Genomic DNA, 15,503 nt, shown 5'->3' with positions numbered 1-15,503 from the left:
AACACGGAAAGGAGAGATAGTTAACGTGGTCTGAGAGAATCAGAGTGGTGACTCGTGACATGAACCGGTGAAGTGCTCTCTACAGGGGTGACAGCCAGTGACAGCATGAGGGCAAAACATCGGTGCAGAGCTGAACTGAGGGAAGAGGAGTGTGAACAGCGATGGCGAGAGCTGGGGAAACAGGTCTGTAGCGGCAGAAGTTGGCTATGGAAAATAAACGACTCATGAGCACAGGTAGGCTGAGAAGGACATTGTGGGAACAGGCAGTGAGCCTGGAGAGGTGCCTGGGGAAGGGACCTGACCCTGGGGACGGATCTGAGCCTGTGGTCCACGCATCCATGCTTTCACCTGCAACCAGGGGAGGAAGCTTGGGAAGGGAGGGTGAGGAGCTGGTCTCAGATGGAAACCCAGCCAGCAAGAGCCTGGGCGCAGCACTTGGAAAGCAAATGCAGGGGCCAGGGATGGAGAACCGAGACGCCCGCCCGGCAATCGGTCCGATGGCTTTTGCCTGGTAGCAGAGAGCAGGGTCACTGGGCCTGCTGGTGGCTCGGCTATTTCTCTTTGAATTAAGAAGCTGCTGCCAGAAGTCCTGTCCCTGGATCGGCGTAGGGGAGAAGACAGGGGAATGACACACCTATTGTGCAACTCCTTTTATGAATAAACTCGTAAAATCTAATTCTACCAGCACCTCTCTGGCCTTTTTCAATGAGCCGGTCAGTAACAAATGATCATTTAACAGCACAAAGCAGCCATTATATGGGCGAACAGATTGAGGCTAATACAACACGCGTTCCCCTCCAAACAAGAACCCAACATTCCTTCTTCAATTTTTTTTTTTTCCCCATCTGCAAACACTGTCAGTAAAGCTGAGTAAATATATAAATAATTAAACAAACAAATACTTTCCCTGCTGCCCCCGGGCCTTTGAAACTGAGACTTAGTTGGATTTCAGGCAATCAAGCAGCATCACGTTCGCACACTCACGCTGCACGCACGCTTCCTCTCCACCTTTGACAGAATATCATTGACTTAAGTGCACTGTGATGATTTCAAATAGACTAGGGGTTAGATAATCGACTCTACACACACACATACACACATGAACACTCCAGCTCCTCCATTTATTTCATAAAAGACGTAAGCACAGATGGGATGGAAACACAAAAAAAAACAAAACCCACATACGTTGCTATTGATGAACTAACTAAAACTGCAACTGAAATAATAAAAAAACAGGGAGGTTGATTCATTTGCTTGTCAGATCTTCACTGTAGGAGATCACCTGAAATCCCGCTTTTAAATGAAAAGGTTTCTAAATTAATTTTGCTGTGGCTGGATACTCGAGGTCACTGGAACCTTGTTTATTCCCCACAATAAGCTACTTCTTGGGTAGCAGCAGTGAAAACTCCCTTCTGGACTACCTTGCTCTGTCAAAGTCAGGGACTTTCACATTCCTGCTTAAGGATTCACATGGTGTCTGTCTGTTGTTTGTGAGGCTGGGTCAGAGTCTAACTATTGACTTCAGAGAGTGTTGGGTCGGTCCTCAGCAAATGGACGACGACTGCCAATTCCATCTGCCCATACTGAGGGCAGGAGTACACTTGTCTAGAGGGAACTTGCTCTTTTTACTGACCCGGTGAAGGCAGATACCTTCGGCTTGATCCAAATCGTATTGCAAACAATAGGTTTGGATCAGGCCCTTAGAGAAGAAAGGTGGGATGCAGCCCTTCATCAAATCCTTGAGCTTTGCAGCTCCCTCAGTTGCCATAACAATGAAGAGTATATATGTGATTCACTAAAAGAAGGAAAAAAAACCCCAAGATCCTGAATCAGTGAATGATGATATTCCTGTAGACAGAGAGATTACAAAGGCTGAATCCTACTCACACAAAGAAAACTGGCAAAATTGCCATTGACCCTTTCTTGGCAAAGCAGGGACAAATATGTATTTACAAGTGAAATGAGCAAAGCTAATTTTCCACCTCCCCACCACGTGTTTTTTGAAAGCATGTTTTCCTGATCTGCACTGAAAGGGGCTCTGATGTAACACATTTGTCATCAGAGATGCACCACAACCTTTACTGAGAAAAAATAAATGTCAAATTTATGCCATTAACTTCTCCTTTCTAAAAAAAAAAAAAAAAAAGAATAATAAAAGAAAATCCAACTGGCTTAATATTGCAGATGGGGAAATGAAAGATCAATAGCTCACTGGAGCCAATGGGAATCTTCCCATTGATTCAACAGGTTTCAGATCAGGCCTGAAGGCACCGAGCTTAAGTGACTCCATCAGAGAGCGTTGGTGAGTAATTATCCACACCGTGATTAGAACCCAGGCATCCTCACTGCCCGCCCTCACCCACCAGATAATGCCCTTCCTTTGAATGACGCTGCAGGCACAGGCAGCAATTTAGAGGGGGCAGCTCTGAAGTGTATTAGCCACTAGCAAATAATCCAGAAGGAATGGCAATGCTTGCTTTTCTTGTTTATTTATTTGTTTATTTAATTTGGTGTTAACTTTTACTAGCCCAATAGTAAAATGTAAAACCTAGCACCACGCTATCACCCTTATCTCCTTCAAGATCTTTACGTACATTTCCTTCTAGTGTTTTTATGGGTTGGCTTGCTTTTTTTTCCCCTTCTCTGACAATGACTAAACTTGGAGTTAAATCACTTGTAAGATACTCTTTTCTTTGGTATCAAAATTGGCTGGATCCAGACTCTTGCAAATAAACATGCAGCAATGGTATGCTTTTAAAGACTTTGCCAAAGGATTTTTGTTGGTTGTCTTGCCCATTCCTCACTTCCACTCCTACTTTTCTCATTTATTGCCAGTATCTTGAATGAGATTTCTTTTTCTTAAAAGAAAAAAAAAAAAATCCATAATCCAAACAAAAAAAAGATAGGAAGAAGGAAAACAAAGAAAAAAAATGACCAGACTCCCTCCGAATGCACAAAACAGAACAAAACCCGCAGAATAGCATAACTGAATAACAATATATCTTCATAAAAGAGGGTGAAAAATTGCATCCTCATCCATGTATTATTGAAGATGGAATACGAACAAATAAATCGCTTTTAAAAGCAATTAAATGCTCACAAAAGAAAAACACTTGCCCTGTAAACTGAGAGAAGGCATAATGAAATGCAAACCATCTTGAAACTACCACACGGAAACTGGAATGAGACACTTCAAGCTGAATGGTATAGCAAAAGGAGTGAACTAGCATACCTAGATAAGGCAGCCTATTGCTGAAGAGGGAGTAGTTAGGAAATTCGGAAGCAAGCAGGTCTGTGTATCTGGATTTAGATGAGTAACAACCTTAAGGCAGTCACATTGCATATTATCGGTCATTCCTGCCTCAACGAGCAGTATCTTGCAGAACTGCCCGTAACTTAGGGTCCAATCCAAACACTGCTGGAGGCAAGGTAGAGTTTTCCTGAAGACTTCAGCAGGCTTTAGAGCAGGTCTGTAGCTGCTCTGCAAAGCCCTTTCCCGTCAATTATAGATTATGCATATGATAGAATATACGCTACTTCCACACTCTTTTTCCCCCATTTCTTAAATGCTGCTGAAGGTGTGAAAAAATAAAATAAATCAAGCACTTTCATTGTATTGCTGTGTTGAAAAAGAGCACTCTGAGATTAATCCTGTTCTGACGGGGGCTGAACTGGTTGACCAAAATGGTCCTGGTTGCTCTGAGTTTCTCAGGCCCCTGGCTTCTCTGCAGCTGCCAGGCTAAGACCCAATCGTAGAGAAAAAGGTATCTTGATTCTGTCTGGGTCAGGTGAAATAATGGGCAAGAAACAGAGCCCTGCCTGTAAGAGGCAAGAAAACTGAGTTTTCTTTGGGTTAGCTTTCAAAGAGGTGCAAGCCAGTTCAATCTACTTAGCAAAGGTATCTCCTGCTCTCTCCCCCCGCCTCTCTCATGCACCATTTCAAAGAAGTGCATCTTTACCTTATAATATTATTAGAATCAATCAATATTATTAATATTACATGTGGGCAATTCTGTAAATTCTTCATAGTTCTCCTCCCTGCCTGTTAACAGCAGGTACATTATACAGTCTTTGGTTAGATTGGTCAACCAGGCTATCGATAGTCTTAATAAGCAATATCTATATTGTGACCTTTGCTCACAGAACTGAATCTCTCCTATAGGGCTGTCAGATTCCTTAAAGAAGTATTGATAAGCTCATTACTGTATTGCTACATATAATTTTAGGTGTGATTTTCACTCACCCTCAAGCATCTAGTAACCTAATACTTTTTTTTTTTTCCTCCTAAAGCATTGGCCCTTTTACAATTGATCAAATAGTGAATTAGAGCATTATAGAGAGGAAACATAATCAGGGGATTTCTACAAGCACACTGTGATATATCTTTTGATCTTCTGACAACCTTCATCCCTCTGGATCCTAAGAAGGAAGCACTGTTTTATAGGGATATTATTAGGCTGATGCTGCTTTATACATCTACCTGCAAGAAGCTACCGAATCCGACAAAGATATTTGTGTGCGTTTGCAGTGAGTGATGCATATTATGTGATGCGAATCTATCCTTAGGGACTGAAAAGGAGAGGAACTATGTGCAAATGTAAGTCTGCCCTTTCGATACATGCGTGCATACACAGTCTCTGTGTATTATATACACAGGCATTTGAATTAGAAACAGGCCAAATATGCAGTCAGATCTCATCAGACCAACTCTGTCTGCAAAGCTCCATTTTTATTCCGTTTGAAGAAGCTTCGTGTCCAGAGTTATCTGCCCCAGCGCAGCGGGAAGTCAGCCGGGTTGCCTCTAAAATATTTTGGAGACTCAGACACAATGTACAAATAAACCAGACATGGATTAATTAAGTGTGACTGTATCATTAAATTAGTATAATGAACAAACAGCTATTTATCATATTAAACTCTGAATATAATTCCGGGAATAACCTGTTAAGTCACCTGCCACTTTCATGCAAGAGTATGATCTCTCTACTGTCTTTTAGAAAGGAATTATTTAGAGACGTGTATCAGCCTGTCTGTACTGAATGCATGTTTTCATTAATATGCACATATAATAAATGGTTGCACGTGTGTGTGATATACAGACGTGGCAAGCACACTTGTATCTCTCTGCATATGCACTTTTCACATAAAAGTTAATTCTCAGCTGCACCTTTCATGCAAACGATGTCTTTTTATGTTTCCCAGATTTAAGTAAGGAAGTTACAGACCTCAACAACATAAAGGGGAAAGAATAGCATGTGTTACAAACTGTGTCTGCACTGCACCTTAGTCTATCAAACCGTCAGCAACTTTCTGGTGGCAAAATACTTTGGCAGACCTAATAGTGAAGGCCTCCTTCACTGGTAACTATATATCCCTGGAGGCATCAACATTGCCAACAAAGCCATCTATGAAATAGTTAATGTTAAACAATGATTGTCCATGTTCAACAAAGGAGGGAGAAATAAACAGATAAGTGTGAGGTAGATCGAAATCTGCATGCCTCATTGGCTGAGCTGTCGGCTATTTCTAATGCATCTGAAGGGTTTGTTACTAAGAACCTGTTAAGTATCTTTAAACCTTTGATCTGTAGCCAGTCTTAACAAAGGTGACAATTAATTAAAGGAGAGTGCATTGCGATAAAGTTACATCGTGGTCAGTTTATATATACTGTCCAAAGCTGGTTCACAGAAGTCACTGTCAATTAAAGTCTTCTTGGAGTCCAGTTCATTATCAATTTTTCCCCCTTGCCTTGATCGATATTTTTGGCTGCTTCTGCTTGACAAACTTAACACAATGTCTATATCTATATGTCTTGCCATTCATTTACATGGAATAGATGGCTGTATATGATTTATTTTTAGCTACTACGTATGGTCAGGCACTTTATTTGAGAGGTTTAGAGCTCTCATCCATCTTTATTTTAAGAAGCGACAATAATAAGCCCTCTCTTCCTTCAAGGGGATGTCAGTTGGATATAATGAATGCACATTAAAAGCTGCATTCACCTGTGTGTGCATTCAGGCTGTGGCTCACTGTGACAAAAGCAAACAAATGCAATATCTGTGGTGACATCCTGACTCCAACCCACACCAAGCAATGCAGCGCAGACAGTGATTCAATAGATCCTGCGATCCCCAAAATGCGACGATGCATCTCGAGGAGTTATGGAAAGAGAGAGGCCCCTATAATATATACCCCAGCTCAGTCAGTGAAGCGACAGTGGAAGAAAAGCCATAACTTTAACTCACCATGGTTATTATTTTTCCCTTTTTCTGCTGCAGATTTTAATACATAAGGGTCAGTCCGCCATGACAAACCCCGGCAACAGTCATACGGGCATCGGTGGAGCAGTTAAGTGAGTGAGAAATGTGGCAGGGGTCAGGCTTTTGTCAGTTCCTCAGCTTTATTTTAGTTTTAGTTTCACTTACAGAAGGAAAGCTAAGTTAAGGGACAAGCCAGCAAGCATAGAAGCCGGTAGCGTTAACTGCAAGTGTTGTGGTTTGCTATGTAAATCCACGATCTGGAATTTTAAAGGGAATGTGAAACACTGAGTAAGTGCTAGCCTGCACCAGGATTTCCAAACATGAACCCACTGAAGTAATGGCAAAAATCTCACTGACTTCTGCCCAGCAAGCAGGCAGCAGGCCTTCACTCCCTCAGTAAAGATGATGCTGGGATTAATGAAACACTAACCTATTTGTTAAGGCCGGGATTCAACTCAGCTCACTTAACACCTCACTTGTTTAGTGCAAACTCTTACAGGACAGAAACCAGACAGCACTTGATGGACAGGTCATGTTGAGCTCTGCAGCCTCCTGCTATTATGGAATATTATTGTAAGGCTACAGCCAACACCTATGTGAATCTTTGGGCATCTGATGCTTTTTCTCCATTTTAAATGCAGGTAAGCAGCCCAACAGCCTAGATCATCTCCCCTACTTTTTCTCCCTTGGAACCATTACTGCCTGTCGCATAAACCCGCCTCAGTTCACACTTGATTGACGGGAGGGACGGTAACAGCTCCTTTAGTGTCGTTATGGTCTGTCGGGTCAGTGCGGCTGGTATGCATGCGCACAGGGTATGCATGATAAAAAACACCCTGATGTCTTGCTGAAAAATGTGGCTGCGTATTTCCAGCTCTTAAGGCTAGAGGAGGTCCTCCTCGATCATCCAGCCCCTTCTGCCCCTTGCTCTTGACCACCGTGCATAGGGAGTCCTCTGCCCGCCCTCCTTGACAGATACAATCCGCTTTCCAGTTGAGCACAAGACACTTTCCACAATCTCACTCACTCTTTACCCGGGCAAAATTTCCAGATACTCTCTGACAACTTCCTTCAAAAGACTATTCCATCAGCTGCCTGGCTTTTATTATACTATGCAATTTGAATCCTCTGCTAAAGAAAGCCCTGTCTGTGGCATTGGCCACTGGCCGATGCAGGATACAGGACCAGATGAACCACGCTTTTCATCCAAGGTGACAAGGATCCTCAATTTTTCCCCCTACTTCAGTGCTGACGTTCCCGATCTCTTCTGACTGAATACAGGAAAAAAAGTAAATAAAACAAAAACTAACTGTCCCCTGTTTCTGTTGTCATACTTCAAAAATTAGTAAGTTCCTGATTCACCCTTTAATTAAAACCTTGGTTTGGCCGAGTAAATACTATGAAATTTCGTTGTTGTCGCTATTTATTTTTTTAAAGAAAAAAAGAAGTACCTTTTTTCCTTCCCTAAAATGCCCAAAGGCACCAGTATATGTAGATATTGAGGGACAAAAGCAATCATAATCCATAAATGTGTAGGAGATATAAGTCTAACCTGGAGAAAGGTAAGAGAAGAAACAAAAGCTCTAGAAACACAAACTTTAATTTCTTTCTTTCCTCCACATTATGTAACTTTAAAACAAATCCTTTCTTGTAAGGTTGATTAGTTGATATGGTAGTGGGGCTAGCTGAAGAACAGCTTTCAGTGCAAAACTTAACAGCCAAGCGAGAGATTCCAGAAAATTGGAGTTTGTATTGGAAATGCTGACACAACCGTAACAACAGCATCATAACTGGCTGCAGCTGCTTTTAGAAACCAGAATCCATGTCCAGACCCCTGCAAAAAGAGTTAACATATAGCCTTCTAATTTATGAAGCAATCTGGGCTATCTGTTTGACATTATCAAAACACATACACGCTCATCTGTACAGGAGATTATAATGTACAGGGGGTTGCTTTTTTCTTCTCTCTTCCATCAAGCTATCCAATTGCATTTTGATTGTTTTAAGGGGTTGTTCTTTAGACCTAAGGCATAAAGCCTCCTCTGTTTTATTCCAGTTTATTTGTGCATTTACCTCCCTAAAACTTGTTTGGTTTACTACCATACTAAATGCTGTATGTGTTGCTTTCAGCCAGGCAAGCCTTATGTTTCAATTATGGAGGAGTTTATTCAGCACCTGTATTGCGTTGTGCTTCTTTTCAACTAAATTTCCATTTCCCAAAGGCTATATGCATGAATGTGTATACATCTCTTTTTTCTGTATGTATACACACACACAAATCTATACATTTATACATATACACAAATATATCATCTTAACTGAATGCTCATTTTCATTGCACCTTTGAATTCCTGAGATATCCAAAACCTTCATAAACATCCTTAGACTTAACAAGGTTTTAATTTTTCTATCATCTATCTTTGTAATCAAACTGAACAGAATATAATGAATGGAAGCCTTGTTTACCTACCCCCAAGGTGTCTTAAATTTCAAAATTATTTATACTTTTGAGAAGGTAAAGCAGCAAAAGAACTAAACTATTCTTTTCATACTGCATTTTTCTAGCTGCATTGAATGCTTATCGAGTGAGGTTCGGGTCAGGTAGGAACAACATCCTAACCACGGGACTGCAATGGTGGATTTCAAGGAGGTTTTGGGGTTTTTGTGTTTCCCCCCCCCAAAAAAAAGGGTTGAAAGAATGTTGTAGCTCTCGGGTCTATGGAAGACTCTTGCTTTCCCACTGCACACTCTCTCCACTCTTTAAGTGCACTCACCCGCGTGTGTTTCAGTAAATCTCAGTTAAGTGTGGAATGCTGATTTCTTCTGACTTCCTAAATAGAATATTATGGAGACCTGCGTGTTTTAAATTAAAACACATTCCAGGCCTTGGGTACAAGCAAGCTTCGATAGAAAAGGCTGTTTAAACCTATGGGGACAGTCCTATATTTAGATTACATTAATTCATAAATATTATACTAAATACCACTTAAATTGGCCTTAAATGACTTCAAAGATAATGCATTATAATATGGCTGTCCTGAGAGCACTAACCTTTATGTCTCCCAGTAACTCAGCCTTTAAGCATACTCCACTGCTGGATAAGAAGGGGGGAAGTTATGAATGAATGGCTTGTTAAATTGTTCAAGTGTGATTAGTTAACTCCGTGCGTGTGTATATGTGTGTGTGTATGTGTGAGCGCGTGGGTGGGTCAGTTCAGCCCCGGTAGATTTCTACCCGCGGATCTCAGCACACAGCCTCTTCTCAACCCTAGAGCAAAGTACCACAGCAGGAGCCTGTTCCTGCCCCGTGTGGAGAGAAGCAAGGACAGGGGAAATATGCAGCAGCTACACTCATGCCATGAAAGCTTGTTTTCGGGGATCTGGCAAGCCTTTCCCACCTTCCCTCACACGCTGCTTCCCCCCGTACCCTTTTCTCTCTTTGCGTGTCTGCAAGAGAATCGTGCTCCCCTGCCTCTTCCCTGGTATCTGGCCTGGTGAGAGAACCTGGGACTTCACACTCCTTTTGTGATAGTTTTTTTGGGGAGGGAGGCATAGTCATGTACTTTATCTTCATGTTCTTAATTTTCGATTTCCTCCTGCTGTACAGGAGCACCACAATAGGATCTCTTAATAATATTTTCAAGAATACACATCCTGTGCTCTCATTTCAATGGAATTACACCTGAAATTACTCTGGTTGCTACGGTTTTGCTTTAAGCTAATTCCTGTCTCTTCCCTCCTCCCAACACAAACCCACCTTCTCCCCCTCCACACCCAAGGTTTGCTCTCCATACACTTAAATAAACTACAGCCCACTATTAACCCTTCAGGGTATACCACTGCCACAGCCTCATCGCCTGGATTAGGAAAGAAATCAACTGAGAGTGATGGATCAATTAATGTATAAGCATTATGCATCACTTATGGAAAGCATCTTGGGGTTTCATATTGCTATCCTACCCCTGAGAGCCAAGTTGAACTATCTTTATGCAATTCTTCACCTATGCCTGCAAAACAAAGCTAAAATAAGGAGATGAGAGTGAATACTATGCTTCACATGACTGCATTTAGAGAAAGGAAGAGAAAAAAAAAAAAGATTAAAGATGAAATAAAATGAAATAAAATAATAAAAAAAAGCCAAACACAATCCTCATCCTTCAAAGCCCCATCATGCTTTTTGACTTAATAGTAATTAATCACTACTGGCAAGAAAGTAATTTTTTTCCAGGTAGCCAGAGGCACATTTTTATCAGGATTAGCTAATAAATCAGCGGCATCGCTAGAAAGGAGTTCAAACTCTTCTCGGATGTACTAAATAAAACCGATCTCTGAAACGCTGGCAACTCGGTGTCTATTGAAGCTTCACTCAAACCCTAGTGTGCAAAATAACAATCATCATTATCATTTTTCCTTCCAAAGTCCAAAACTTCTAGGAGGTTAAAAATGACTGTTCTTTCAAGATGAACTCATGCAATTTGGCTTGATGAGGTGACAAGATTTCCCACCTGGCTTTTTTCCTAGGTTGCAGCTTTAGAACAGAAATGAAATGAAGGGAAATGAAGTTAGTATCTTGCTTAATTCAGGAATATGTGTTAAACACATCCAAGCAAGATAAATGATCCCTCTCTCTCTCTCCCTCCCCCCCCCCCCCCCCTTCCTGAGTTTGCCTCTGTGAATACAGGCATACAGTAAGAGCAAAACTGAACTGAAAGAGGAAGAATTCACATCTATGAAATAGAAATTAAAGTTAGCGCATAAGCTAATTAATTACAGGTTTAAGATAGAACATAACAAAAGAATAAAATCTTATCAACAAATCAAAGTAATGCCCCTCCACCACAAAAATCCTTTATCGAGGTGTTAGCTTAAAGATTTCTTCTACACTATGTTGAGTGATTCTCTTCAGTGTAGCTTTTACTGTTGTTATTTTTATTTTACAGAAACCTTAGACAATTTTTGCAAACATATGCAGGCACACACAAGCCCAGTGGCTACTCTCACTATGCCTCATCTGTCAGACAAAACCTCCCAGGACCTTTCTTTCCCTGTGCTTCTTACTATTATATTGTTATTATTAATAATTATTATAGTACAGACGTCATGCCCATCAGACCTTGATGTGGCTTCTAGGAAGGTAGTCTGAAAAGAAAGCAAGGTTCAAGAGGGCTACACTGATCATTGTAAAAATGAGAAGGGTGTTTGGAGCGACCGGCAAGAAAGGAAGGAAGAAATATCCTGTAACTTGGACTGAGTCCCCAGTCCCCAAGCCCTGAACGTTTTCTCTAGCCTGTGAGAAACTGGTACTTTGCACTGTCAGGGTATATTTTCATTCGCATTTCCTGAGGGTGGAAGGGAGGAGGGGAGTGAGTAGGAAGGGGGAAGAGATGCCTGCTAAACATGCCGTTAAGTTCAAGATTTACAACTCGCCAAGGCATCTGGAAAGCTGGGAAGCCAGTAATGCCATTACCAGTGACTCTCTCTGCCAGGAGTCCACCAAGCTGGAGTAGACACTGCTACTGAACCTCTCCTGTAACAGATGCAACTTCCACTCCCCCCGTGGCCCCCTGCAAAACCCTTTCTCCTCCTGCACTAAATCTGGAGTCACACCCCAATCGCTTCTGATCTGATCTTTTTCTTTTTTTTTTTTTTTTTTTTTTTTAATAACTACATATCTAATGAAATAAACACACACACACACACACACATATACAGAACCTGAGTTAATAAAGTGGCTCGCTTTGCTCCTGGGTCTCTCCTGCTCCTAAGCGGGGCTACCATGCAAATTATCTTCAACTTCCTCCCTGTGAGTCCTACTTTCCTACCCGAGGATACAAACATCTCTCCCCCACTACACACACCCTCCCCCACCCCCAAAATGTAGCATCATCTAATCTGAAATGCACCTCTGGAGAGCCTAAGCTAAGCAGGGAAAGGAGCGGGCAGAGATGGAGCAAGCGAGGCATCGCATGGGGAGTACGTCTCCACTGCCTTTAAAGAAAACCTAAAAAGTTCCCAGGATGGACTTTGGGCACATTGAAGTAGTGCTTGGAATATGCCTGCTCAGAGACTTCTCCCCTCTGGAACTAAACTGCTACCCATCCCTCCTGGCTTGCCCTCTCCAACACACACACACACATACACACACACGTCGTGATTTTGTACACACACACACCCCCGCCCCGCTTGAGGTAGGCTTTTTTATTGTTGTTTATATCCCTGTTGCCACGCTGAACAAAACCAAAATGAAATACCTTCCCCCCCCCCCCCCCCCCCGGGGCAACTCACTCTTCTCCGCCTCTGGCTTTGGAGAGGACTACAAATAATAATTGTAACGGCAGTAAAAATAAAAATTAAAAAAAAAAAAGAAAAAAAAAAGAAAAGGCGCCGGTGCCAGATACACAACAGTTGTAAAATAGGGGCTTCCCAGCTCGGCGCAAGCACACGGACAGACACACGGACACACACACCCCTGGGTGGAATACGTGCGGCTCCCAAAGATAAATAAAGAAATCCTCTTCCTCCTTTCAGCACCACCGGCGTGCGGACAGCTCCCTGCCAGCCCAGCCGCCCGCTCCGGCGCCCGCCTGGGCGCCCCGGCTTTCGCAAGTGGCTGCATCTAACACCCCCCCCTCCCCCCCCCCCAAAAAAAAAGGAAGGGGGGAAAGAAATAAAAATGCTGCTAAATAAACCAAACAGAGCTGACCCCCTTCCCTGCCTCTCTCTCTTCTCTTTCCAAGAGGGTCTATTATTTCTTTCCCTGCCCCCCCAGCCTGCCGCCTCCGCCTCCGGGCCAACCGAAAATGAAATAAAATGAAATGAAATCGAAAGGAAAGAGAGAAAGAGAGACCCAGAGAGGGAGCGGGAGCCTGCCTTCCTCTCCCGATCTCTCCCGGGAAAGTTCAGGAGGTAACTCACCTTTGTGCATGCCAGTGAACCTGTCCTTCAGCACCGTCAGTTCATAGATCTTCCCGAACTCCTCGAAGAGCGGTTTGAGGTCTTTCTCGTCCAGGTTACGGGGGATCTGCCCAATAAAGAGCTTAATGGCATCGTGGTCCTTCATTGGGATGGTGGATGGGTTTCCGGGACTATGGTTTAATCCGTTCATATGCCCGTTGGTGCTGGGGTTGCTGTGATTGCTACTCAGGCTGGTATTGTCTGGTTGTCCGTTTGCTAACGTGGCCATCTTTATATACATAGAGAAAATCTTCTTTCCTTTTTTTCCCCCTCTTCTTTTCTCTCTCCCTCCCTCTCTCCCTCTCTCTCTCTCCCTCTCTCTCGCTCTCTCTCTCCCTCTCCCTCTTTCACACACACACACACACACTCACACACACACACACTCCTCCCTCTCCGTCTCTCTCTCTCTCTGGGTCTGATCTGATTTTTTTTTTACATTGAAGATCTGTGTCCTTTCCGTTTAAACAGGCTGGATCGGTTCAAATTCCCAGCCAGACTAGGGGGTGGGGTGTGAGTGTGTGGATGTGTGTGTGTGCGGGGAAGGGAGGCTGGGGGTGGGGGATTGCTTTTGCCTCTACTCTGGCTAAACCCCCTCCTCCCATCCAACCACCCCCCTGTCTGTCTGCCCGGGAGAAGCTTAATGGTATCTTCCAACACAGCCCCTGGCTATAAATAGCACTAGGCGCATGGCTCTTTGAGAGACAGTCAATTTCTATTGTGCCAAGTGAGCAAAGGGGAACGGTTGCGTTTTTAGGACCAATGATGATGATTTTTTTTTTTTTCCTTTTCCTTTGCAAGCCCTCCGATCAATCGCTGTCGTTATAATTTCAGTGATCATCGGGAAATCTGCCTTTTTATTTGAGAGGGGGAAAAAAAAAACAAACCCAAGGTGTTCTGACTTCTTCCTATTATGATGATGTCTCTTATTTATTATTTACTCTTATTATGATTTCGCAATTGATAATAAAAGCAGTTCAGATACGGACGAATTCTCGGGCTCAGGGGTTGCTTTTGCTGTTGTTGTGGTTGTGGTGTTACAAGCTCTCTTCTATATCTGTTCTTGTTGCATCTAAAAAAAAATGCATGCTCTTTAAGCTCTTTTTTTTTTTTTTAATTATGCTGATGATGATGACATCAAGCTAGGAAAGGCGCAAACTGTATTATTGTAGCTCTTTGGAGGGAGACGAAAAATGTCGAGATGACTTGTTAATTTTCATGCTGCCGATATTTATTTTACGTACAATCAGTGCGGGCGTTATCTGCTATACTAGCTGCGTGCGGTGTGTGTGCGTATGTGTGTGTGTGTATTGGAAGGGGATTGATTAGATAAGATTTTCTTGCCCGACTTTCAAGCCATCAGGATATTCTGTCTCTCTCTGACGGAAACATAAATCGTATTTTGTAGTCATCAGGGATCGGGAGTTGCTTGTCCGAACAATGCTCTCTAGACAAAGTGTACTGTATGGTGGAAATGAAATCAGCTCTCCTTTCATAGCATCTGGGGGTGGGGAGGGCGGGGAGGCTCGGATTAAGGACACAACTCCCCCCTGTCCCCCAAATAATAATATCAGTAATCCCGACAGTAACAAAACAAGGCTCTGCGTGTGCTCAGAGCAATATTCCCCCCCCCCCCCCCCCCCCTTCCCCCCGGTTCCCGTGCAAGCTGTGCGGGCACGGAGCTCGGAGAAACACCAGCAGGCGAGCTCGGAGCAGCCTGCGAGTTACCTGGCCTGAACCCCCCCCACCCCCCGGTCAGGCTGCAGCCACACGGCGCCCGAGCGTATCTCCTACCCGGGGGTGCTCGCAGCCCCCCCCGCCGGCCCCCAGGCCCGGCCCGGGCTGCCCTCAGGCACCGCGGGGGCTCCCAGCCATTGTTCCCGGCGCCGCCGGCTGCTCCCCGCGGCGGAGGCGGCGGCGGCCCCGGGGGGCGGGCTGGGAGCGGGACACCGCCCGGCCGCCCGTCCCCCGGGACCGCCGGGCTGGGCGCCGGTAACACGTGTGACTGTAAACGGAAGGGGCAGCCGTGGAGGAGGGAGGTTATTAGTTTAAATTTGCAAGGTTCCTGCATGTTTTATTGACCGGAATTTATTTTTATTTCTGTTTTAAAAACAAACAAAAAAGGAGCAAAACCACAACACCCTTGTAGCGGTTTTCACTTTATTTGGCTTTTGTTTTAACAACAGAGCAGCAAGGCAGTGTCCTGCCCCCCCCCCCCCCCCTTAAAAAATAAAGATAATTAAAAAAAAAAAAATCAACCCACTGCAGGTGGTTCGGCTATTGCAACTAC

The 15,503-nt window shown here is 43.6% G+C and overlaps 1 protein-coding gene across 9 annotated transcripts in view; it reads right to left on the bottom strand.

The window, feature by feature from the left end:
* The window catches only part of LOC143171870 (CUGBP Elav-like family member 4), a 708,415-nt gene extending 694,653 nt beyond the window's left edge, over positions 1 to 13,762 (bottom strand). For all 9 annotated transcript variants that reach the window (XM_076360989.1, XM_076360994.1, XM_076360991.1 and 6 more), the window contains exon 1: positions 13,178 to 13,762. In XM_076360989.1, the coding sequence (XP_076217104.1) occupies positions 13,178 to 13,457 (280 nt within the window). In that variant the 5' untranslated portion in view covers positions 13,458 to 13,762. The remainder of the gene's footprint in view (positions 1 to 13,177) is intronic.
* Positions 13,763 to 15,503: the final 1,741 nt, after the last annotated feature.

Source organism: Aptenodytes patagonicus, chromosome W (assembly GCF_965638725.1).
Source record: "Aptenodytes patagonicus chromosome W, bAptPat1.pri.cur, whole genome shotgun sequence".
NCBI classification, from domain to species: Eukaryota; Metazoa; Chordata; class Aves; order Sphenisciformes; family Spheniscidae; genus Aptenodytes; species Aptenodytes patagonicus.
Note: the sequence above shows the minus strand (reverse complement) of the source record. Positions and strands in the feature narration are given on the sequence as shown.